At 31.3% G+C, this 27,994-nt stretch overlaps 2 protein-coding genes across 2 annotated transcripts in view; both read right to left on the bottom strand.

Moving 5' to 3' along the window:
* Positions 1-24,066, bottom strand: part of LOC142329553 (calpain-7-like) — a 45,383-nt gene extending 21,317 nt beyond the window's left edge. The window contains exons 1-7 of the mRNA XM_075374222.1: positions 23,938-24,066; positions 23,596-23,836; positions 17,481-17,656; positions 14,614-14,797; positions 10,053-10,224; positions 2,922-3,081; positions 2,280-2,412 (exon numbers count right to left, since the gene is read on the bottom strand). Coding sequence (XP_075230337.1) covers positions 2,280-2,412; positions 2,922-3,081; positions 10,053-10,224; positions 14,614-14,797; positions 17,481-17,656; positions 23,596-23,803 — 1,033 coding nt within the window. The 5' untranslated portion in view covers positions 23,804-23,836; positions 23,938-24,066. The remainder of the gene's footprint in view (positions 1-2,279; positions 2,413-2,921; positions 3,082-10,052; positions 10,225-14,613; positions 14,798-17,480; positions 17,657-23,595; positions 23,837-23,937) is intronic.
* Positions 23,997-24,820, bottom strand: Fdx1 (Adrenodoxin-like protein 1, mitochondrial Ferredoxin 1). Its single transcript, XM_075374223.1, has one exon. The coding sequence runs from the start codon at positions 24,658-24,660 to the stop codon at positions 24,136-24,138; it is 525 nt and encodes a 174-aa protein (XP_075230338.1). The 5' UTR covers positions 24,661-24,820; the 3' UTR covers positions 23,997-24,135.
* Between the last annotated feature and the right edge of the window lie 3,174 nt (positions 24,821-27,994).

Genomic DNA, 27,994 nt, shown 5'->3' with positions numbered 1-27,994 from the left:
TAAAATGAAATGATAACAGAATAACATATCAGTCACAGCAACTGTTCAAAATTTCCTCCTTTAAAATGTACACAACATGCGTGATGCAAAATAATTCCCCGATGGCTTTCTGTATCATCTCAGGATTGTTTTGTATAAATTTAATAGCATTTTGTATTTGAGTAAGTCTTCTTTAGTATTAATTTTTGTCAGTATACTATCATTTTCACATGGCCCCAAATGAAGTAATCTTGAGGTGTTAAATCAGGTGATCATGGTGGCCAATTGATTGGTCCACCATGTACAATCCAGTTTAAGAAATTAGCATTCAAGTGATTTCTAGCTACTGAAGAAAAATGTGCTGGAAAATCATTTGCAATCTAGTTTGTAAAGGTACTATCCTCCAAAAAAGCTGGCAAATTATTTTTCAAGAAATGAACGTATGCATCTCCTGAAAGGTTTTCATTGAAAACAAATGGTCTCAGAATTTTGTCAAAATAATGCCACACCAAACATTAATGAGCGATCTATGCTGGAAATTAGTTTCCACCAGTACAATGTGGATTGTCTTCGCTCTGTAAATTATTATTTTTAGAATTGAAAACTCAGTTTTTCATAAAGTGACTTCATCAGTAAATAAAATTGAATGTACCTTATCAGCATTGTCTAGAAGCCAATGACAGAAGTTTAACTGCTGTGGGTAATCTGTTGGCTGCAAATTTTGAAGATGGAAAGGATAAACATTTTCTTTCCATAGGATGCACCACATTTTGTTTTTTGACAAACCACTGTGACATGAAATTTGCCTTGTACTAGTACCTAGGCTACACGGAATATGCTGAACACACGATGTTCATCATTAACAATGATGATTTACTTGGCATTCAACAGAAAACGAAACATTGGAAATGACCCTTCCATTCATAAATGCTGATACATTGAAAATAAGTCCACAAATTTCACTGTTGACCAGCTGTTAGTATTGCCAAACTATAAAATAACTTTTTTTAATATTTTTAAAGTAGCATAGATTTCAATTTAGTTTTTTACGTAATTATTTCATTTTACCTGTATAAGTTTTTGAATATAAGCACAGCTAAAAATTTGTCGTTTGGAACAGAATGTTATTTTGAGCTATTCAGTTGCTAATGTAGACATGCACAATATAAAACATCTAATTTGCAATGTAAAAGTTCACTTTCATAAAAGTACTAAAGCTGATAAAAATAATTTTCTATGTTACATGAAAACTCCTGACCTGACAAAGTTAAATTAAAACAAGTTTATTTTGTAAGTACTCTGCACTTATTTCAAGCTTATACTCTCCAAAGAAAAAAAACCCTTAATTTTACTGATGGCAAATGACAAAATCAATTAATAAATATCTAACTAAATATAAACTCATAACATTCACAGCCTTTTATTAATAAATTAGAGCTCTATACTCTAACCGCACATCTTTAAATGAAAACCTTGTGTACCACTGACATATTCATATCATTAACATGACAAAGTGTAAACTGTTAAAATAAATTTTAATAATTTAACATAATGAACATAAAATCCAAAAATGTAAAAACATGAATGAAAGAAAAAAACTGAAGATGGAGTAACTCTGAAAATTCCTTCTTGTGCTTAAAAAGTATTGTCAGTTTTTATAATATAATTTTCAATTTAATATATTATTAGTTGTTAACTAAACTATGCCCATAAGAGACAGCTTTTCCCTGTGGAATTAGTCCAGAAATAAAATTAAAAAAAAGAAAATACTGAATTTTTTGCTTTTTCATGTAGCAAAATAGTTAAATTTTTCTCTAGCTATCAATGTTCTCACACAACTAAAGCAAAAGGGCTTTTGCTTCAAAGGCACTGTTTATTTCAATTTTGCCTGTTATCTTGAATTTTTTATTTGTTTTAACAAAATTTGATAAGTAAACCTATTTAAAAAAATTGGATGTGTAACAATTAATGTGATTGAATCTTAGCAATATCAGCTATTTCTTTGCTTGAAATACTACGATGATAGTACTCAATGATAAAGTTCTAAAACAAGTTAATGCAACTATATATACTCTGTGCAGACAGTTTACTGCAGTTGTGTAAGTGTGACACCAGTTCCAAAAAGGTTAAGGGACAAAACTGAAAAAAGACTAATATTTTTTAGACCAATTTACATGCTTTCCCATTACAGCTGTAGTAGCATATATTGCTATAGCTGGAAAAATAATATATATATTTATTATTATCTTATAGTAATAAATAAAATTTAGCCTAAGAAGCTTTAAAAATGTCTTGCTTACCAAAAGGATTGTATATTGGTTCCTTATTTCTATTACTTGGATATATTATAGATGTTATTAGCCGTCTTCCAAATCTTTTCTCATAAAGAGCACTTACAGCTAGAGAAGCAACAAATGAACAGTCTGAGACAACCTACAGCAGAGAAGAAATAAACTAAAAAATTTAATTTTTTAATATTTATTATTATTTTTATTAAAAATAAGTAAATTCATATTTCATTTAACATTAAAAAAATGCTTATTTCCACTGAAGAATAACCAATTTTTCGAAGAATGGATTTTTATCTTCTGTAACAAAACAAACTTTGCTTCCATTTAGGAGTTTGCTGAAAGTAACCCAACCACCATTTTAAGTGTCATCTTCCAGATGTACGGTAGTTCAAAATATCAGATATTTTAAGAAGGGATTCAAAATTCAAAGTTTTAATTATACCTAAGTACATAGATACAACTTTACTTCTGAATCATTTACATTATGAGAGTTATGTAGTAGTAAAGGTATGTCATATAGGTCCACTCCTTACTTACCAAATGAAATAATTTCAATCCATCAAACAATACATAACATTTTGGGTTATTATAACTAAATAAAAAAATTACTAGCAATATATTAAAAAATTATACAATAGTTCATAAACTTACGGTTTGTTTAATAGAAAAGCAGCTAACATAATGACCAACAACCATTTTAGGATCAGAGCAGAACTCCTCAGGACGAGCCCAACGTGAAAAATCTCTTTTCTGTTTAGGTGATAATGCCAATGGTCCATCTTTATCAGTAAACGGAATAGCATACTGAAATCTTATAAAGAATAAACATGAATATTATAACTGGTAATTATTTACCCATATGCGCAAATGTGCATACATACAAATTTTGAAGACTGGTCGCAATAAGGATATAAGTAAATAAAGTATAAATTTCTTACATCAACTATTTTGGTTTAAGTAATGATATTATGATAAAAAGAGACGTGCAAGTCATAGAATTATGGGTTAAAAGTCTAAAATAGACATGTAGTAATAAGCATTATGTAATTTGTAGACGTGTTATTACTAATAAAACCAAATAAAATACAGTAACCTATTTTAAACGGACATTTCTTGTTCAGAATTGATTGACAAGCATGTCACTTTTGTTCAGTAGGAGATTATACTTTTAATCTTTTTTTAGGAGATTAAGCCCAGATTATACTTTTGTCTATCTCAATCTCTGTCTACAGCCAAACAAAACAACAGTGCTGCGCTCCTCCATGAATATAAACTTCACTTTGTCAAATAGTATGTAGGTATAACAGAGCTGTTCTAGCAAGGCACTTTTTTCTCTACAGCTGTACATCTACTCCCCTCTACAAGCGCCTTGCTGTAACTGCTTGGCTACACACAGGAATACTTACATATCAACATTTCACAATGATATTATAATGTAATACTTAATAAATATCTTAATTGTGACTGAATTTTCAGCCTACATTACAAAAAAAATATCAGCAATATTAGCAGAAACTATAGAAATAAATAGTAACGCTGATAAATACTGAGCATAAAATCAAGACAAGAGTATAATTAAAACTTACACCATTATTAATTAAAGTTACTTAAAAGTTTTAAGTAAATGTGGTTTGTTATTAAAGATTGGTTCGCAATAAATTATGTTAAACTGTTATTGTTTGTTAATATTTTTTTTTGGGGGAAAAATGCTTTTGAATTATCATCACCTGGAACAAACATATTATAACAAATAAAACTAAAAACCTAAAACTAAAGTTGGATTAAAATTAAAATATTAAAAAGGAAATAAAACTTAAATAACACAGATAAAATATCACTAAATATGTACAACTAATATCACAGTCGGAATCTTAACAATACGATAATTTAAAATAAAATTAAAAACAAAAACTATATAAAATTCACATAAACATAAATAAAATTTAACAAAGTCCAAAAAGGTGTATATAAAGAGCCCCTTCTCAGATAACAAAATAAAAACCAATACAAAAACCATAAAAGTTAAAAGAAAAACAACCACATTAAAACTCTTCCCACTACAAAATATATATGCAACAATATCAAATTTCATGCATAAAACCAACATGGTGCAAAAATAGAAACATCCGGTCTAAAACTTCATTATCATTGTCCACAATTTGATGGATGTTCCTGGCCAATTAAAATTTATGACACAAGTCCGCGTAACATATGTAATCCACAAGGATGCAGCGCATCCTTGCATCATATACATAATGGCGTGATTTCTGCTGACATGAGATACCCATGAATGACTCTAGTTATGTCCTAACCACAATTGGCAGAGGACCACTTCCTCTTGACGAATTTTTCTACATGAGGAGTTCCATGGCAACACAGTGTCTTTGATGTGCCAAGTTTATTATCCGCTGTAGCAGTCCAGTCACCTTGCCACTTCCTGAAGAGTGAGCTTTACACAATTAATAAAATCGTATGTTTAACAGGAGTGGTGAAGGATGGTTGACTACATGCATCTTTAGCGGTGGAATCTGCACATTCATTTCCTGGAATTCCCTTGTGTCTAGAATACAAACCTTCTAAGGCTTGGAGTGCACTACACAAGTCGCTACAGATAAGGATATGATGGTACTTTGGGTTGATAATATTCAAAGCCTTATTGACAGCATATTGTTCAGCAGAAAAGACACTACTTGTAATACTACGTAGACCAAATATATAAGTTTGTTCATTTACAACAAATGCGAATCCAACAGTATCATTCTGTTTTGATTCATCTCTGTATACTACTACGTCTGGGTTTATCTTGGAGAGAACATGGTGAAACATTTGCTGAAAGACGATAGGCGGTGTTGATTGTTTATTGTATATGGTAAGGTCAAAAATAAAATTTATAAGGCTGATTCTTCATGAAGGATATGAACAGAGATACATAGGAAAAATCAAAATTGTGTAACATTTATAAGGTGTAATAAACACTAGGTACAAATACCCATAGATGCAGTATAACAAGGATGGTCCTAATACCTATATAAGTAAGGATTAGCAAGGACTACATTAAAATTTGGACGATTCAGATGTGCTTTAAGAAGGGCAATATAAGATGATAAAAGCTGGTCCTGTCTATCCCAAAATGATGGTTCACCACAGTCAAGTATGTTTATGACAGGGCTTGATCTAAATGCACCTGTAGCAAGATGAAGGAAAGCATAATGTACAGCACCCAACATTTTAAGCATGGTATGACATGCTAAAGAGTAGGTGACAACCACAATCTAAATGGGAACGAACTAAGGAATAATAAAAAACGCAACATAAATGGATTGGCTTCCCAATTGGTGGTTAAGGCTTGCAACAAATCTAAGAGTTTGGAACATTTTGTTTTTAATTGTCTGATCTGTTTGACCCACATAAGGCGGCTATCAAAAAATAAACTTAAAAACTTGACATCAGGAGAGATAATAATTAGTTCTCTATTGAGAAAGACTTGCAGAATAAAAGGATCCCACAGGTGAGAAAAGACTACACATTCTGTTTTCTCAGTTGAAATGATGAAGCCAGTAACCAGCAAGCTTCAAGGCGAGATACAGTGTTTTGTAGTGATCTCTCTGCTGTGGCTGTTGAACAGGACATAATATATATGGAAAAATTATCAAAAAATAGAGCATTAGCAGGTAGCTGCACACATTTAGTAATACTGTTGATGGCTATAGCACACTTAATACTGTTGATGGCTATAGGTGGCACTTAATACACTTCCTTGAGGCACTCCATTGTCCAATGTGGTGCTACCTAACAAAGAATCTCCATTATGAACACAGAAAGTTCGGTCATTTAAGAAATCCCTAACAGAAGCAAGCATATTGTCCCTGACTCTCTATTCTTTAGAATGTTTAATTCTAAACACCTGGTCTGTGACCAGGTCTGGTACTGACCAGACCATGCCTTCCTGATACTGAAGAAGAGATTGATGAGGTGCTGGTGAATAGGAAAGTGTTTTGAATAGCTGCTTCCAGTGACACTAAATGGTCAATAGAAGATCTTCCTTGGTGGAAACCACACTATTCTGGAAATAAAAGACCATGTCTGCCTTTTATTAAAGTACCACATAAGCCTGCAGTTCACCATTCTCTCTCAATTACTTTGCAAACAACACTTGTCAAGGAGATAGGGTGGTAGACTGAGGGACATGCTTTGTCTTTACCAGGTTTTAAGTACTGGTACAACAATGGCTTCTGACCTGACGGGTGAGAAAACTTGCGCAGAAAATAAATTATTATAAATACTCAGTAGGTGTATTGTAGTGCTGAATTAGGATGGTGTACGAGCATACTGAGATGAAAGTTGTCAGGTCCAGGGGAGATGTCACTTGAGTTTTTAAGTGTGTGTGACAACTCGTTGAATGTAAATAGAGCATTTAATTCACGAACTGAATCACCAACGTTTAACAATAATACTTCTATCTGTATCTTGTATCTCAGAAATTCGTGAGAGACACCGAGTGGAAAGAATCTGCTAAGGTATTTGCCACTGCAGAAGATGATGAAAGGAGTTCTCCTCTATACAAGATCTGAGAATGGACTGTTTTGGTGATCTGAAAATTGCACAAAGTTTTTACCACACAGTAGACATGGGAGTAGTACATGAGATGGTGTCTACATATTTCATCCATAACTTCTTCTTAGCATCCAAGAATACTCAATGGCACAACCTCTAGACTTATGATATAAACCTAAATGTTTATTTGTAGGCCTGCAATTAAATTTGCACAGTGTCTGGCATAGTTTCTTAATGGCGATTTGGCAGTCATCATTCCACCAAGGAATGGAAGGATGTTTAGGGTTTCCAGATGTTTGTGGAATATATCTATTAGCATTCTCAAGAACCAGGGACGTAAAAGAGGTAAGTTGATCAAGGGCATCTGCATCATCAAAATACTGTGATGGGAAGGCTTTTTGGTAACTGTTCCAATCTGCTTTTTCAACAATCCATCTCTGTGCTCTGTTGTTCACCCCGCGGTCGACTACAAAAGATATAACAACTGGCCTCATTGTTATTAAAGCCGCAACAAACAGACCAATTAAGATGAGGGCGTAAAAGCAGTGAGCATAAGGTAAGGTTGATGTTAGACCACATATACATGTATGTAACGACATGAATGTGCATGATCCATCATTCAGTAGACAGAGGTCTAGGTCTTAATTGTATTTCCTTGAGAGGAGCAGAAAGATGAGTCCCATGAAATATTATGGGCATTAAAAAGTCCCGATGTTGATGGAATCTGTGTTAGGAGATTTGATATGTCTAAAGCATTGAACTCGAAGAGTTCCGTGAGATATGCAGATATGTAATTTAAACAGGACAAAGAGTTTTACAGCAACAGCAGGAATGGAGAGTAGCTAATGGGATCCTTGTACTAACACCTCAATCCGCACAAAAACAGCAACTTCACCCCTCTTTCTACTGCCCTCGAGACAGTCGGTATCTCTTACAGAAATAGTCTCCGAGTCTTACTGTATCTTATAGCCAGTTACCACATCTGGCATAGTCTATTTCCGCGTCTTGTTGTAGTAGATTCATTTCTTGGAAGCATATTATTAATAATTCATGAGTATGCATCAACACTCTAACATCTTCAATGCAGGACCAAATACCTCTAACGTTCTGCTTATTGATCATAAATAAAAATAATTATACATATAGAAATACAGATAAATATATTAAAAAAATGAGTTGGTGATCCAGTTTTTCTTTTTTGAATTTTTGATTTTTAAAAATTCTGATGTCCTGGGGTCGGGTGGTGACTGAACCATATCCTTCAGTGTATGAGGTGATGTAGATGGAGATGTTGAAAAATGGGAAGTCACAGACAACATCCCAGAGGGAATGGTTGTGTGGCTTCCCTTAACACAGAGTTTATTAGATGGTACCGCTAGCTGTATTTACTCCTGTTCGCAAAGGTAAAGATTTAGTCAGGAACTTTCAGAGGGATTCCACCACTGATTTTACTAGCTGTAACTTCAGATTTTTTGTTCATCTTCATCAGCTCAGAAATAGTGGCTGTAAGTGAAGAAACTTGATCAGATAACACATGCTTGACATTTTAAACATTGCTGTTGGTTGGGGATGAAAGTTTATACTTGTACCAATAGGTAACTGACATTTATTTTTCTCTGGTGGTTCAAGAAGATTGAAAGTTAATATAAGGGAAGGTGTTGGTTCGTCCATTCCGCTCTGCCTTTTCATTATTTGTTTAACATCAATAACTTCTTCTGGATGAAGCTCATCAGCTAGTTCAGTAACTTCCATAACCAGGCAAAATACGACCTCATGGGTAATATTAAAGTTTTGTGGCATGCCACACTTACGTTTATACCACCCATATCAGTAAGATATAAGACAGATTGACTCTGCTTGTCATTATATATTTCGATCAAAATCAATCCATCTTGTAACTTTCTGATGTTCTTCAGGGAACCACTTGAACCCATTACAACTTTGTTAATCAGGAAAGGTGAGACCTTATGAAGGGAGCCACCTTCCTGATTACTTTGAAGAACTATAAATGTGATGTTCTTGTACTGCAAACTTGATTTGTCACCACTTAAATTAACATTATCTTCAAAACTATCATCCTTGTCAAACAATGCCGAGCAAGACCTTTTCACTAGACTATTTTTGGTGGTTTTTTCAGTTGGACCACCAACAATCATGAGATTTTTTGTGGATTAGTAATTTTGGTCCCATAAATACTGGCAATATAACAGACCACTCCAGCAGAGCGCAAGCATTCTGGAGCTTGAGCTAAATGCAACTGGGTTCGCCCAGGTGCCTAGAGGGCATCATTCAAGACACTATGTAAACCCATTCACCTATCGGCATGATAGTTTCCACCTTGGGTTACAGTTACGTTTCGTAAGTGGTTGCAACACCACCTGTAGTGTAAGTATAAGAAAAAAATAGTGTAGGGTGTAATTGTGTAAGGGTAAATGTAATTTGTATAACGTTTGTGTACAGTGTAAAGTGTTCTGCAGCTCTGTGTGTGGTCAGAAGAAAAGCTGCAGAGGCTAGGGCCGTGGGGTTGTCAACTCCCAAAGTCTTAAAAAGTAAGACTCCCCGTTGGGGTATTGTATGTTAAGTTTGGCAACTGCATCCTAGCAGGGGAGTATTACTTTGTTAAAATTTATTCTTTTTAATAGCCGCTTTTTCTATTCCACTAACTCCATTAAGCACTTTCATAAAGATCTTTCTTTATTCAGAGTGAGTTTTTATAATAATAATAATAATAATTATTTTCTTTTATAAAAAAAAATAAAGATTAATTACATTTTAGTAAGCATTAATGTTTATAGTTTTATATTATTATTTAATGTTTTTTTTTTGTTATAAAAATCTGATTTGAAGAAGGAGAGGCCTCTACTAAAGTACTTAATGGAATTAACTGTAAAATAAATAAATGAAAATAACTAATTTTAGCACAAACAATATTACAGAAATAAAATAACTAAGTGTATGTTTAAGCAGGAGTAGCACATGATTTTGTAAATGAATCTTTAGTATATGACTTTAATTAGTTTTCATTATATTACAAATTAACAAGTTTGTTTTTTTTTCTTTTGGTGTTTGTGGGTGAAAATGCCTGGGCGTTATCACCGCCCTGATTTTGTGTAATTACACTCAACACCATAGACAAAACTGAAAATAAGTAACAACTTAATATTTACTAAAATGCAAAACAGATTTTATATTTTTAGTATGATTATTTATTAGATATAGATTACATACCTTTCTTGTAAATCTACACTCATAAAAGGCACAAATTCATTTCTATTAATACGTGAAGTCGCTAAAAGAACACGTTTTTCTTCTTCTGTGTATGTTGCATTTCCTGTCACTTTTAAGTGACCACTACTTCCCCTATGTAAACTAGGTTTTTGTGAAACATGTCCAGAACTTTCTGCAATATTAACATTTTTTATATCACTATATTTATAATGTCATAATAAAAAAATATTTAGATAAGCATAAAAATATGACTAAAATGGAATATTTGTATTTAAATTTGATAAGCCGATCTGTGATATCGGAAATTATAAGTGAATGGCTGGATAAATTTTACTGACTGATAACCACTTTAAAGCTAAAGGGATCAGATAGTGGTATAAATAATAATAGATATTTTTATTACAAGAATGAATTTTTCAAGAAAATGAAATTTTAAGTAGCACTAACTTGTCTTTAACTTTGCTCAAAGTATGTGCTTGTAGATGAAGTAATGACATTTATAACTTTTTAAAACAGTTTATTTCTTGTGTTCCCAGTTACTTTTATCAATCTTGTGGGAATAGAAAACTTTTTTTTTTAACAAATAGTATAAAATTATTTTGCTTATTATTAAACAATTTTGAATAATATCTACAATTTTTGCCTTTATTTTTATTGAAAAATGGCACTATGAATAGTTATTCTGTACAATTATCAAAATGTATCTTCCCCTTTATGTATTCATACTTCAAGCTTCAATTCTTACTTAAAGACTTTTATAAATTTTGGAGAAGATAAAATTCAAACAATGACAATATAAAAAATTAATTTGTAAAGAGACTGAATATTTTCCTTGAACTGTTGATGTTGTTATGAGCATAGCAGAAAGATGACAAGGCTTTTGCAGATCGAGAGGACTGTATATTTTATTTTTGCAGATATACACAGTTAAACAATTATTAAAACAGACAAATTCATTAAAATCATAGTTTATCATAAACCAAATAATTTATTGTCAATCAGAACTGGATAAGTAATCTTAACAGTAACATTTAAGAAGTATAATGTAATTAATTAATGATAATCATAATGATAATTTTTATTAATAGAAAATCAAAAACGTGTGGGTTGAGTATTTGAAGAATAAGTAATATTAATTAATTTTCTTTCAGAGACTACAGGCTAATACCCAATTTCATTCTCTATCGGAAATGATGTATTTTAACTTAAAAACAGAAAAATGTCAATCTGACTGGATTTAAATTGAGAACCTTGTCAATAAAAGGAAGAAATGCTACATTTAATTGCATATATATAAAATATTGTTTTAGTATCCTTTTATTAAGACAAAGTACATTTTTCCTCAATCATTTTATTAAACACAAAATCCATCTCAGGACCATATAAGTGTATAATTTTACTTATTATGTTTACTAACATAATATAGCTATGTTTCAAGTTGAAATATAGGCCAGTTATTGTACTATTAGGATCTAAAATGGTACACCACATTCCATACAAAAATGCTGTCATCTCATTTACTTTTTAATTTCTGTACTTGGGTGGATCAAGTTGGTTTTTGTCTTTACAATATATTGGTACAAAGGGATATGGGTCTTGTAAGGCTTGACTTTAGAATAATATAGAATATTATGTATTGGATAAGGTAAGTTGATTTCATTTTTATTGGAAATTATAGTTGACTTTTATATGGATGCTATTTTTTTATTTGAATGTGGTATTCCCTCCCCCCAGATGGGATTGTTATTTTGCCTACATTTTCTAGTTAGTATTTTTAGTAGGCTTATGTATAATTTTATTTTATGCTCATAACATAAAGAAAGAAAAAAGTAGCAGTAAGCACATCTGTAAAAATATTTTACTTATCAGTATAGCTTTTTTTTTGTTTTTGTCTTCAGTCATTTGACTGGTTTGATGCAGCTCTCCAAGATTCCCTATCTAGTGCTAGTTGTTTCATTTCAGTATACCCTCTACATCCTACATCCCTAACAATTTGTTTTACATATTCCAAACATGGCCTGCCTACACAATTTTTCCCTTCTACCTGTCCTTCCAATATTAAAGCGACTATTCCAGGATGCTTTAGTATGTGGCCTATAAGTCTGTCTCTTCTTTTAACTATATTTTTCCAAATGCTTCTTTCTACATCTATTTGCCGCAATACCTCTTCATTTGTCACTTTACCCACCCATCTGATTTTTAACATTCTCCTATAGCACCACATTTCAAAAGCTTCTAATCTTTTTTATTCTCGGCTAGAATTACTGTATCATCAGCAAATCGTAGCATCTTTATCTTTTCACCTTGTACTGTTACTCCAAATCTAAATTGTTCTTTAACATCATTAACTGCTAGTTCCATGTAAAGATTAAAAAGTAACAGAGATAGGGAACATCCTTGTCGAACTCCCTTTCTTATTACGGCTTCTTTCTTTATTTTTAACATTTTATTCCAGTCTACGTTATCGAATGCCTTTTCTAGGTCTGTAAACGCCAAGTATGTTGGTTTGTTTTTCTTTAATCTTCCTTCTACTATTAATTTGAAGCCTAAAATTGCTTCTCTTGTCCCTATACATTTCCTGAAACCAAATTGATCTTCCCCTAACACTTCTTCCACTCACCTCTCAATTCTTCTGTATAGAATTCTAGTTAAGATTTTTGATGCGTGACTAGTTAAACTAATTGTTCTGTATTCTTCACATTTATCTGCCCCTGCTTTCTTTGGTATCATTACTATAACACTTTTTTTGAAGTCTGACGGAATTCCCCCTTTTTCATAAATATTACACACCAGTTTGTATAATCTATCAATCGCTTCCTCACCTGCACTGCGCAGTAATTCTACAGGTATTCCGTCTATTCCAGGAGCCTTTCTGCCATTTAAATCTTTTAATGCTCTCTTAAATTCAGATCTCAGTATTGTTTCTCCCATTTCATCCTCCTCAACTTCCTCTTCTTCCTCTATAACACCATTTTGTAATTCATTTCCTCCGTATAACTCTTCAGTATATTCCACCCATCTATCAACTTTACCTTTCGTATTATATATTGGTGTACCATCTTTGTTTAACACATTATTAGATTTTAATTTATGTACCCCAAAATTTTCCTTAACTTTCCTGTATGCTCCGTCTATTTTACCAATGTTCATTTCTCTTTCCACTTCTGAACAATTTTCTTTAATCCACTCTTCTTTCGCCAGTTTGCAATTCCTGTTTATAGCATTTCTTAATTGCCGATAGTTCCTTTTACTTTCTTCATCACTAGCATTCTTATATTTTCTACGTTCATCCATCAGCTGCAATATATCATCTGAAACCCAAGGTTTTCTACTACTTCTCTTTATTCCGCCTAAGTTTGCTTCTGCCGATTTAAGAATTTCCTTAATTTAACATTCTCCCATTCTTCTTCTACATTTTCTACCTTATCTTTTTTACTCAGACCTCTTGCGATGTCCTCCTCAAAAATCTTCTTTACCTCCTCTTCCTCAAGCTTCTCTAAATTCCACCGATTCATCTGACACCTTTTCTTCAGGTTTTTAACCCCAATCTACATTTCATTATCACCAAATTATGGTCGCTATCAATGTCTGCTCCAGGGTAATTTTTTTAGTCAACGAGTTGATTTCTAAATCTTTGCTTAACCATGATATAATTTATCTGATGCCTTCCAGTATCGCCTGGCTTTTTCCAAATGTATATTCCTCTATTATAATTTTTAAATTGGGTGTTTGCAATTACTAAATTATACTTTGTGCAAAACTCTATAAGTCGGTCCCCTCTTTCATTCCTTTTGCCCAGCCCGTATTCACCCACTATATTTCCTTCCTTGCCTTTTCCAATGCTTGCATTTCAATCTCCAACTATTATTAAATTTTCATCTCCTTTTACGTGTTTAATTGCTTCATCAATCTCTTCGTATACACACTCTACCTCATCATCATCATCGGCACTTGTAGGCATATAGACGTTAACAATCGTTGTCGGTTTAGGTTTTGATTTTATCCTTATTACAATGATTCTATAACTATGCGTTTTGAAATACTCTACTCTCTTCCCTATCTTCTTGTTCATTATGAACCCTACTCCTGCCTGCCCATTATTTGACGCTGAGTTAATTGATCTAAAATCACCTGACCAAAAGTCGCCTTCCTCTTCCCACTGAACCTTACTAATTCCTACTACATCTACATTTATCCTATCCAGTATAGCATTTATTTATAATTGAGGATTCCATCCTTTTGGGTTATTTGTGACATTTTGTACAATTATTGAATAATGTGCAGGCCCAACTAAGTTAAAAAAAAACAAAAAAAAAAAACAGTAGAAATCAGTTGCTGTTAGTGCAAATAACGTGTTTTTAAAAAAAGTAATTATTATGGGGAAAAAAGGGATTAATAATAATAATAATAATGATAAAAAAAAACTCTGGCTGTAGACACAGTTCACTCTGAAAATACCTAGGGTTTAGAAGTAAAAACTGAAATAAACTTCTAGACTAGTTTTTTTATTTTTAACAAACAATTCTTGAAAATTCTTTGTTATTTAAATAAAATTATTTACCTTTAATTACTGAAGTATTGTCAGTACGAGGCTGAGATGGTGAAACTGGATCTTCTTTAATATCATACAGTGATAGCTCTTTATTAATCTTATTTATCCCTCTTAACGCCTCAGCTCGATCTAAAGCCTGTTTAGCTAAACTAGTCAATTTATTTTTAATTTCAGCATCTGATATTTCTTTTTTCTGTAAAGAAAAAGATACAGAGGTTATTTCAAACATACCGGGTTTTTTTTTGTTTTTTTTGACAATACCAATTACTAATAATATTATTTAATACTAGTAGTAAAAAAACCTATCTTTTTACAACAATAAGCTCTTTTCAGAATTGTAAATCCATCTTCAGTTGTGTAAATTTTTTATTTTTATGAAAACTTCTTTGATAATACGTATATAAAATATATTTAAATAAGAAAACTATTATTACATTAATTATATTTAAAGACAACAAAGATGGAAATTTAAAGGATTCATTATACAAAATTATATAAATAAGTTAAAACTGTTAACATTTATGACAATAAAAATTCAAACCTTTATAGTTAAGTAAAAGAAATAACATTCTGTTATCAAATAAAACAATAAAAATTATAATCTAGTTCAATAATAAAGTTGCATATATACTTGGGTTATTACTTTAATCAAGTGGAAAAAATAACACTATCTTGGAAATAGAAATAAAAATGGTTAGTTTTACAAGTTGTCATGAAGAAACTGAAAGAATTTCAGTATGAGTTTTGAAGAGGAAATAAAGAAAAAAATAAAACAAACATAAAATGCTTTTTTATTACAAGCTTGCAAAATTATTATGAGCTAAATATTATAAGCTTTTATTATGTTGCCCTGATTTCTGCTTGAAGGGTAAAATGAAGCCATACTGAAATTGTTAAAAGTTAAATTAAGGGGTAAATTTGACAGTTTCATATGGTCTTCGACTTGAAAATTTGTGTAAAACCGACCCCAGAACTGTGTGTCTAGTAATTTTTGAGAAACTTTTTGTAAAACACAAAAAAATGGAGCCAGAAAACACAATTTTTTAGGTTTAATGTACAATAACTTCATTAAATTATCAGTAAATAAATAGAATTTTGTAACAAAATTTGTAGGGAATTTAATTGAGATAAAAAAGAAACGTCAAGTGAACATGAAGAAGAGTTCAAGAAATCTTAACTTTTATTAAAAACAAATTAAAATATGAAATATAATTGAATAACTGTATTTTAATTTTAAACCAAAACAAGAATCATTTCAACTTGGTAAAATATCTAGTCACAATCAATTGTCAAAAATAAAGAAAAAAGAAATTAAATAAAAATATAAAATGAATATTCATCATTTAGAAATAGTTTTTAATAAATATGTATTTTGTGACACCAAATTTTGCAATAATTTGGGACTTGATAATTTGAGTTCTGGGACTTGTTTTATTAATTTATTCAGGTCAAAAACCACATAAAATCATCTAATTTACCATCTATTTTAAATTCCAAGATTAGATAAGGCTTCAATCTACCCTTTGAACCATGATTTGCCAAAATATTTTACCAAAATGTTTCCCAAGCCATACTTGAAAAGAAACTGTTTCCAGGTTTGTATTTATAACTTTATCTTTTTTCTTTATTTTCACTTGTACAACACGTCCTGAAAAAAATGTGGGACACCTGTGTAACTGAAGCTAAAAATTTACATACAAATAAAATAAATCTGAAGTAAAAATCAACTTAAAAACATAATTCAATTTTTCTTTAATTTTGACTTTTAAAAGTGCCATCAAATCAATAACTTCCAACTTACTAATTTGGCACAAACTTAAAAATTTTTTTGGGAAATTTTTGGAGTAATTTAAACCATTTAAATTCTTTATTTATTATTATTTTTTTTTACAGAATATATTTTAAATGTTCCATTTCTATTTTTATTTAAAATATGGATGAGCCTAGAAAAAATGGTATTCATATGAAAAAGTCATTGACAAGTAATGCCAAGACAAGAAATCTGTCTTGTTAAAACTAAAAACATATGCAGAGAGAAATGACAGACCTTAATAAATGACCTAATATAATATTAGGTATCACCTAATACAATATTAGGAGAGAATTAATTCAGTCGTTAATACTAGAAATTTACAAATAATACACTAAATAAAAAGTTATGCTAACCCATACAAATACTAAAAAGATTTATTTAAATAAATTACACAACTGTATTTATATAAAACTTGATGTAGCAGAAATACTTGGAATACTACTTCCATTACCAGAATATTAAAGGTTACAATTGATATTTTGTTTTTGACAAACAATAGATCGTACAATTAACTGTGTTACTGCATTTTGCGTAACTTCAAAACAAAAAATTAATCCGATAAACATAGGAAAAATTTATTTATTTCTAAAAACAGGCAAATACAAAAAAAATTTGATTTTCAGGGTCAACTACAGTGCAAAATACTAATATAATAAACTACACATAGGTGCTCAAGCTAATTAATTAAAAAGCAGTGTGAAAATGAACTATTAGTGTCTGAAATAAACATTCAGTGAGGACAAAACTATGGACCGTTTAAATTCAAGATTAAATTCTAAAAAATTAGTTTCCAATTTTCTGACATTAATTTATGTTCATATCTAATCTGACGCTAACGGGCGACATCTTGAAGACCCACAAATTCAAGAACACTACACATTTTAGAAGACTTACAGTGAAAAATTTTAATACAAAATGCTACATTACACTAAATTATATTTTTCAAATTACAACATTATGGACAATACTTGTAAATAATATATTAAACAAATTATTTTATTAAACTAACAATAATAAAAAAACTCAGTTTTAAATTGATATAATAATACAATAAAAATATTACAGTGTCAAGACTTAGCTCTACAGCCTGCATATATAATTTAATGGCAAGGTCACTTTGTCCAGCTTCATCAGCATCAAGTGCTTGAATAGACAGGAATCGACAACGCTGTAACTTCTGATTCTCTATTTCACAAAGAGGCTTTTTATTTTTTACCTGTTGTTCTTGCTCACAGAGTCCTATACAAACAAATATAAAAACAACCTATATTACACATAGATTTGAAAACAATTTGATTTCTGTGTCTGTTTATTAACAGGTTATTTTGGTAAATTTTGATGCTCAAAAATATGGAATTTGTAAATTTCAAAATGTTTACAGTAATGAACAAATTAATCTGAACAAAGGGAATTTTTGTTCTGTTGTAGGGAATTTTCATTCTTTGACAGACTGCCCGCTGTTTGGTGTTTCAGATATGTTAGTTCATATACAAACAGAATTAGTGGTTTTTCTGGTTCTATAATTCATTGTCAATTAGTTTTTGGTGACCTTGTGAATTTCTAAGCTTGTTATTTGTTAATTAATGGATATTTTTTAAGTTAATGCAATGGATATAACCCTACAAAACCTGTTACTCTGTCCCAACACATACAAATGAACTCAGACTCACAGCCAGTGAGTGTAGTGTGGGCTTAGGTACTGTAAATGAAATCATGAAAAGGTTTAGGGAAACAGGTTCTGTCTCTCCAAACAGAAAAGGAAAATGTAGACGGAAAAATAAAACAATGCCTACACAGGATTGATTACTAATAAAAAAATGCAAAATTAATCCACAATTGTCAGCTGTTGACCTTAATAGGGACTTGAGAATGGGACTAATGTTTCTGATATGACAGTTCGTAGAAGATTTTTGGCAGTGGTTAGGATTGCTCAGAAACCTAAAGATAAGTTATTGACACAGATTATGAAGACAAAAAACTTCAAAGGGCAAAGGGAAATATGTAGAAAAATTATTTATTTAATTGGTTTTTTCAGACAACACTCATTTCTTCATCCAAGGGAACAGAGTAGCCTACATTTATAAGTCAGCAGATGAGAAGACTACTATTCCAGCATATCTGCAACAAGCTCCCAAACACCCAGCCTTTTTTTCTTTTTTGTCTTCAGTCATTTGACTGGTTTGATGCAGCTCTCCAAGATTCCCTATCTAGTGCTAGTTGTTTCATTTCAGTATACCCTCTACATCCTACACCCAGCCAAAAAGAAGTTTTGGGGAGCACTTATTCCTATAGATGAGATGATGAAATCAAACCAATGCTATCCTTGACCTAAGGCTTTATCAATAAAAACATGGGGCGGTTTTCTTTCAGACTGGAGGAGGAGTTAAGAAATTTCTATGATAATAAAACTAGTGTAATGCAATTGAGTGGGATTACAATTTTAAGTAAATGGTAATAGATTTTTATTATGACATAAATAAAATTTATAAAAATACATTTTTCTTAATACTTGAAGTATCTGATTTTTATAAGACATTAAACTACATTTTGTAAGATCACAATTTATTTAAATAAAATTACCTGTCAGAGTTACCTGATAATTCCTGACATTATGTAGTCTACATGACATTCAGTGTTCACTTATGTCAAAATATCAAACTTTTACCAATTAGTGTAACTGGTACAAATGATAATATTATATAATTATATTAATCAATATCCATAAAATAAGAAATTCATCAGCACAGAAATTGATGTGAGTATTTGACACAATATGCATAGAAATGGGTAAAAATTGCTTTTTACCACACATAAAAAACATTAAATTATCTATGGTCTTCTGAAAATGCTTTTAAACATTATACAGTTCTGTGCTCATTAACTGATGCTAGAAAAGAAATTATTAGTTCTCCCAATTTTTGTTTATGCGCAAGTATTTAATTGCACATTCACAGATAGTTTTCATATTATAAAAAAGCATTCATTTTTTATTGTTTATTTATTTAAACAGTAAGTGTGAGATTTATATCTAGTTATTAAAATTAAAAATACTATTACTGATTTCACGATTCAATAACTGTAATTTGAAAAAAGGAAAATATTTGAGTGATTAAGTCTGTGATTTTTGTCATGCATCGTAACATTTTTTATATTTTAATTATAAAATGCCTTATATGTAACTTACTAATATATTAAAAAAATATTCCTTTGTTAAAACAGCTTTTTCAGCAATTTTTTTAACTTGTTAAAATTTTTTTTAACATTCCTATTACTTCCTTGTGCGAAGTAAAGGAAATATTGTGATCGCAAAAAAATTTTGGTTTTCAGATTTCAATGGAAATATCCATTTTGACTAGCGAGTTGTACATACGTACATCTACATTTCGCATAACTCAAAAACAATTATCCACAGATGTTGAAAATGTGGATTTAGGATTGTTGTAACATTTAGTTGTGCACCTCCCATTTTGATTGTAATCGACTGAACCAAAAGTGTCCAAAAATGCCCAAAACCAAAAAAAATTTGGATTTTGGACTTTTGCATAACTGCAGTAATAAGCCCTCATGAGAGCTTTTCAATGATAAGTGTTACTTATTTTCATTGGTTCTAGAGTTTTAGAACTCTTTTAAATATTTGGGTCACGATAATAGAACTTTTAAATATTTGGGTCAAGATAATAGAACTTTTAAATATTTGGGTCAAGGGGAAGGCAAATCGGTTCGAATCAGAATTCAACTACATTTTTTTAACTGCTTTTTTTAATTTAAATATACTGATTTATTAATCAATTAACTTTCAATTGTAAAACAAGTTTTATGATAAATAATAATTGAACAATAACTATAAAAATAAAAAAAATATCAGAAGTTATTAATGAAATAAGATTTTATGTTCTTTTCATTTTAAAAAATGTGTGTAATAATGGTATTTAAGCATTAAACAGCATGCTTATTTTTTTAAATATACAGCTATTACACACACATATAAAGCTATTATTTTATATATGTAGAAATATCATTTTGCAAAAGTACCTGAACTTATTGTTGTATATAATTCATATATTTAACGTTAATTTGACGAGGTTAGCAAGCATGGGTTATATTTGATTAGGTTATGTAGATACATACTATTTGTCAGTTCATGGAATCAACATAATCTAAAGGAACATAACGTACGCTTGCCAACTTCGTCTAACTGATGTTAAATATACAAATTATAGGTACTTTTTGATATTGCACAACATTACAAGTATATATCATTAAAACACGATATATACATCGTTTTTACAATAACTGTACAATAGCGTACAATACAATAGTCGTTTATACAATAGCTGTATATGTAAAACAAAATATGCATGCTGGTTAATGCACAAGTAACAAAATAATTTTAAAGCATAACAAAAAAACTAAATGAATTAAAATGAAAAAGCTTAAGGTATTGAATGAGTAAAACAAAAATACAACACATGAGAAATTTACCTAACTAAACAATCAAAATTAAACAATAAATAAAAATATTAATACTTATTGTAGCAAGAATTAGTGAGGTTCAGTGGGAAGAGGAAGGCGACTTTTGGTCAGGTGATTTTAGATAATTAACTCAGCGTCAAATAATGGGCAGGTAATGGGTAGGTTTCGTGATGAACAAGAAGATAGGGAGGAGAGTGGAGTATTTCAAGACGCATTGCGATAGAATCATTGTAATAAGGATAAAATCAAAACCTAAACCGACAACGATTATTAACGTCTATATGCCTACAAGCGCCCATGATGATGATGAGGTAGAGTGTGTATACGAAGAGATTGATGAAGCAATTAAACACGTAAAAGGAGATGAAAATTTAATAATAGTTGGAGATTGGAATGCAAGCATTGGAAAAGGCAAGGAAGGAAATATAATGGGTGAATACGGGCTGGGCAAGAGGAATAAAAGAGGGGACTGACTTATAGAGTTTTGCACATAGTATAATTTAGTAATTGCCAACACCCAATTTAAAAATCATAATAGAAGAATATACACTTGGAAAAAGCCAGGCGATACTGCAAGGTATCAGATAGATTATATCATGGTTAAGCTAACATTTAGAAATCAACTCGTTGACTGCAAAACTTACCCTAGAGCAGACATTGATAGCGACCATAATTTGGTGATAATGAAATGTAGATTGGGGTTTAAAAACCTGAAGAAAAGGTGTCACATGAATCGGTGGAATTTAGAGAAGCTTGAGGAAGAGGAGGTAAAGAAGATTTTTGAGGAGGACATTGCAAGAGGTCTGAGTAAAAAAGATAAGGTAGAAAATGTAGAAGAAGAATGGGAGAATGTTAAAAAGGAAGTTCTTAAATCAGCAGAAGCAAACTTAGGCGGAATAAAGAGAACTGGTAGAAAACCTTGGGTTTCAGACGATATATTGCAGCTGATGGATGAACGTAGAAAATATAAGAATGCTAGTGATGAAGAAAGTAAAATGAACATTGGTAAAATAGACGGAGCATACAGGAAAGTTGAATGTATTAAATAAAGATGGTACACCAATATATAATACGAAAGGTAAAGTCGATAGATGAGTGGCATATATTGAAGAGTTATAAGGAGGAAATGAATTAGAAAATGGTGTTATAGAGGAAGAAGAGGGAGTTGAGGAGGATGAAATGGGAGAAACAATACTGAGATCTGAATTTAAGAGAGCATTAAAAGATTTAAATGGCAGAAAGGCTCCTGGAATAGACGGAATACCTGTCGAATTACTGTGCAGTGTAGGTGAGGAAGCGATTGATAGATTATACAAACTGGTGTGTAATATTTATGAAAACGGGGGAATTCCGTCAGACTTCAAAAAGAGTGTTATAGTAATGATACCAAAGAAAGCAGGGGCAGATAAATGTGAAGAATACAGAACAATTAGTTTAAAGAAAAACAAACCAACATACTTGGCGTTTATAGACCTAGAAAAGGCATTTGATAACGTAGACTGGAATAAAATGTTCAGCATTTTAAAAAAATTAGGGTTTAAATACAGAGATAGAAGAACAATTGCTAACATTTACAGGAACCAAAAAGCAACAGTAACAATTGAAGAACATAAGAAAGAAGCAGTAATAAGAAAGGGAGTCCAACAAGGATGTTCCCTATCTCTGTTACTTTTTAATCTTTACATGGAACTAGCAGTTAATGATGTTAAAGAACAATTTAGATTCGGAGTAACAGTACAAGGTGAAAAGATAAAGATGCTACGATTTGCTGATGATATAGTAATTCTAGCCGAGAGTAAAAAGAGTAAAAATTTAGAAGAAACAATGAATGGCATAAATGAAGTCCTACACAAGAACTATCGCATGAAAATAAACAAGAACAAAACAAAAGTAATGGAATGTAGTAGAAATAACAAAGATGGACCACTGAATGTGAAAATAGGAGGAGAAAAGATTATGGAGGTAGAAGAATTTTGTTATTTGGGAAGTAGAATTACTAAAGATGGACGAAGCAGGAGCGATATAAAATGCTGAATAGCACAAGCTAAACGAGCCTTCAATAAGAAATATAATTTGTTTACATCAAAAATTAATTTAAATGTCAGGATAAGATTTTTGAAAGTGCATGTTTGGAGTGTCGCTTTATATAGAAGTGAAACTTGGACGATCAGAGTATCTGAGAAGAAAAGATTAGAAGCTTTTGAAATGTGGTGCTATAGGAGAATGTTAAAAATCAGATGGGTGGATAAAGTGACAAATGAAGAGGTATTGCGGCAAATCAATGAAGAAAGAAGCATTTGGAAAAATATAGTTAAAAGAAGAGACAGACTTATAGGCCACATACTAAGGCATTCTGGAATAGTCGCTTTAATATTGGAAGGACAGGTAGAAGGGAAAAATTGTGTAGGCAGGCCACGTTTGGAATATGTAAAACAAATTGTTAGGGATGTAGGATGTAGAAGGTATACTGAAATGAAACGACTAGCACTAGATAGGGAATCTTGGAGAGCGCCATCAAACCAGTCAAATGACTGAAGACAAAAAAAAAAATTGTAGCATGGCAGAGTTATGTCCACCATGCACTTTTGTAATAAGGTTTTAATATATTATGAAGCCATTAAAAAAGACTACAAGAAAACAAAGATCTGAAGAAAATAATATAATCCTAAACAGAAAAGTAAAGTTATAAAAAAAAATACACTCACTCAGAATATCTATCTGTCCAGCTCGCTCTTTATATTGTTGTGCTTTTGAAAGCCATGACTTAATTTCTTCTGGCTCAGCAGAAGTATCACTTTGACAAATAACTTCTAATAAACGGCAAGCTTCTCTATAATAGTAAGCTGCGGCCTCTTTTTGACCTTGCTGGTCAAATTGAACAGCTCTGTTTGCAGCTGATACAACTTCATCCATTTTGTTAAAAAAATAATATGAATAAACCACCAACTGCAAAGAAAAGTATAATCTGTTTTGAAAATATCAAACATCAAAAAATGATAAACATTTAAGTGTAGTGATATTAAAGATTAATAGTCTGCAACACTTACCAGTATTAATAAAATGTTGCGATTTCTTACAACACAAAAAAAAGTTCAACAAAATGAAGTAGAAGACACTTTTACAACTATCTAATTCTTCTTTTAATAGAATTACTTGTTTTATTACTATAAGCTATAACAATAACAATTTTATTTGTAAATATATGCTAGAGATACTACAATGTTTTCTGTTATCACAGATTACATTTAGTGAGGTTTAGGCTTATGTCCATCAACATAAAAATTTCTAGTTGCTATAGGAAGTCTTAAACACATTCCTTCAAGACTCTTATTCAAAATAATCTGACAACCAAGTCTAGAGTTTTCTTTTAAAAATGGGGCCATATCTAACAGATCTTCTTCTTTTTCCTCAGGAATTGGTAACTTTGACAAATAATCGCCTTCAACATACACATGACAAGTTGTACAAGCTAAGGAAGCTTCGCATGCTCCTTCCATTTCAATCGCATAACGATGTGCTAAGTAAAGAACATTATCACCAACTTTCCCACGTACAGCGTGCTTCTTTCCGTCTCTATCAATGTAAGTAATATTCACTACTTCTGATTCTGATTTTGGATCCTGCCATTCATATTCACCATGTAAACAAATCGAAGTAAGATGCAACTCTCGTTTAAGTGAAGAAAATATTCTATTACTGCTGCACTGCACAATTTTTTTAAAGAGGTTTAACGAAAAACAACTATTTAAACCAGTTAATAACATTCCCATTAAAAATAACAGCTCATGTCTTCATTAAATCTGGCTGTAAGCACCAGCAATCACAATTTAAAAAAATACTGATTAACAATCTAAATACAGTAAAATGTAATATATACAAAGACCACAACGAATTAAGAAGTAATATACTACGAACCCTACCACACACCGAGCACAATGAATCAGAATCAGCTGGAAACATTAGACTGAAGATAACTTATTCCTTACGCTCCTATAGGTGAAATTGCGTACCAAAAATATAAAGTTATTTTTTAATTTTATTAATTAAATACAATTATCAGTAAAAAAATGTGTATATAAACGGCCCTTGATTATTTTGTTGCTAGCGAATAGTAACTCAATTACTGATAATTAAAAAAAAAAGATAACTGAAAAGTAGTTTTTAGTGGAAAGCAAAGGAAAAGTGACCGGTTTCCATTAATTTATTACGACCGTTTTTTACCAATATATTTCGCAATGATTAATTGCTGAAAGTCGGAAAGAGGTCTTACCTTCTTACTATGTTAGACACAAATTTGAGTGTATAAAAAATCCTTACCACGTTTTAATTTGAATTATGATGAATCAATTGAAATTAAACTTGCATTATCAAATCATATCCCGAATTGATAATCCAAAAATCTAAGGATTAATTGCAGATCTTTGTTGAATCGGGGTCCACCCCACACCCATGCATACATTGGGGGCAAGCACATGAGTGTATTTTCCTGCACCTCTGGGAGTATAGTAGAATAGTTCCCTCACTGTATGAAAACTACAATTAAAAAATTCAGACTCATTGTACTTACAGTTCGATTCATTCCTTGGTCACTATGTCTGGAAATATTAATTAGACAGTAACCACAAAACAGTGACCAGGAAGCAGAATTAATAACCTCTCTTTTTTCCTGTTTAGCCTCCGGTAACTACCGTTTAGATAATTCTTCAGAGGATGGATATGTATGAGTGTAAATGAAGTGCAGTCTTGTACATTCTCAGTTCGACCATTCCTGAGATGTGTGGTTGATTGAAACCCAACCACCAAGGAACACCGGTATCCACGATCTAGTATTCAAATCCGTGTAAAAATAACTGGCTTTACTAGGACTTGAACGCTGTAACTAGAATTAATAACCTGTATAATTATTACTGGACAAGGTTGCTCAAATTGCAACCTTCCTATGGAAGGGAAAATACTAACTCTGTGGCAGTCTGATGCTCAAGAAACTAACAATACTATTAGATTATATTCATCAATACAATCTATTATTACATACACGTTAGATTATCAAACCTATAAGAGGTATTAAACCAAATTTAGTTACTGTTCTCTTTTTCTTAAAATATTTTATGAAAAATATAAGTCTGACAAACGGCTCTAAAATACAAAAGTAAACGTATAAAGAATGTAGTTGGTTATAAGTACGAGGTCTGTTCAGAAAATAACCAAAGTTTATGTTTTTAATCTTTATTATTAATTTTATAGATTATTTGGTGTCCTTGTTCTCTTCAATATGTCATGGAGCTGTATTGCCACAACTCTGGTCTCTTTTTGCAGATTTTTTCATGTAAGTGTTATAAGATGCCTTGATAGTAGGCATGGTTCACTGTTTCTCCTAGAGGCAAGGATTCAAAAAGCACAATTCCATTAAAATTGAAAAAAACTGATAGCATCACTTTGACAATGAATTGAGACTGATGTGCTTTCTTGGAGTGTGGAGACAATACATTATGATGAATGAACTTTTGACAAAATGTCATAGCTGTAAACCCAGCTTTCATCTCCGGTTATGATCCTTTGTGTGAATGTTTCATTGTCATTGGCTTGTTCAAGAAGTTGATGACAAATGTTCACTTGGTCTTTCTGCTGTTGCTCACCAAAGAAGAAAGAAAAAACTTTGCTACAACTTGATGCATTTCAAATTTTCAGTGAAAATGTCATGACATAATCCAATTGAGATGCTAACTTCTTCTGCAAATTCTCTGACAGTCAATTAGCGATTTGTACGTACCAGATCGTTGATTTTCTGAACATGGGTGTCATCAGTTGAAGTTGAAGGCCTTCCTGGTCGAGGGTCATCTTCAATTGACTGAATTGTTGCTCCTGAAAATCGCAAATTACAAAACACTTAAACATGTTGCACTCAAATAACAATTACATGAAAACCAAACGAGATATCAACAATCAACGAACATTTCATTACAGAGGAGGTTATGCAGAAGGACTCTGCTGCCAACCACATGTCACTAAATAATGGTCACTAAATACAATGGAGAGCCATTGGCATGTAATTAAAAATATTTGGTTATTTTCTGAACAGACCTCGTATACAATTTTTATGGCACTTGATTACCTTCCATAGTAATAATTCATGTCTTGTTAAACTATACTATACTCATAAACAGAATGGGTACAAGGATGAATATTGCTACAGTTATAGTTAACCTGTAATCTTCTAAGCATATAAGACTCAATCCTTTAGTGCCTATTGCTTTTTATTTAAAAGTTTAAATATTCAGTTGATCTATTGACCAGATAGAACTAGATTTACTGTTTTGGAGCATATCCTGTATTCTGTGCAGATGCAGTATAATACATAGTCACAAATGACACAAAGTGCTTCCAGATGAAAAGCCAATTCATTCATTATTTTTGTTCTTGCCATTCTCTGTAGAATAGTGAACTCAAGAAATTAGTCATATCAGGTACCAGTTGTATTACTAATCAATTGTATTATTTTTATTATCTTTCATTAGCCATATTTGCAGGAATTTTTGCTTTGTGCTAAAATTAAGGTCTTTCAGAATGACAGAATTTAATCTTAATGTATAAAGTATGTGTACATCAGTATCATGAAACCTTAACCCACTGGGTTGGTTTAGTGGTGAACACGTCTTCCCAAATAAGCTGATTTGGAAGTCGAGAGTTCCAGCATTCAAGTCCTAGTAAAGCCAAATCCATATAAAAATATGGATTTGAATACTAGATCATAGATACCAGTGTTCTTTGGTGGTTGAATTTCAATTAACAACACATCTCAGGAATAGTTGAACTGAGACTGTAGAAGACTAGATTTCATTTACACTCATACATATCATCCTCATTCATCCTCTGAAGTAATACCTGAACCTAATATTCCCAGAGGCTAAACAGGAAAAAGAAAAGGAAGTATCATGAGACCAAAAAGTCTCATACAAAAAAATGATTATAATTGATTAATGACAATGTTTTGTTAATTTCTAGAAATGAATAAATGTATTCAAATAGATAAAAAAATAAAAATAAACTAGCAACCAAATAAATAAAAAAATACTTCACTCAGGTGAGAACTTAGTTCTCATTATA

Source organism: Lycorma delicatula, chromosome 8 (assembly GCF_047948215.1).
Source record: "Lycorma delicatula isolate Av1 chromosome 8, ASM4794821v1, whole genome shotgun sequence".
In the NCBI taxonomy this organism is placed as follows: Eukaryota; Metazoa; Arthropoda; class Insecta; order Hemiptera; family Fulgoridae; genus Lycorma; species Lycorma delicatula.
The sequence above is the reverse complement of the archived record's forward strand: the minus strand, read 5'-3'. Positions and strand labels throughout refer to the sequence as shown.

Excerpts from the sequence above, each read along its gene's own strand:
- Fdx1 (XM_075374223.1), bottom strand. The coding sequence starts at position 24,660 with ATGGGAATGTTATTAACTGGTTTAAATAGTTGTTTTTCGTTAAACCTC.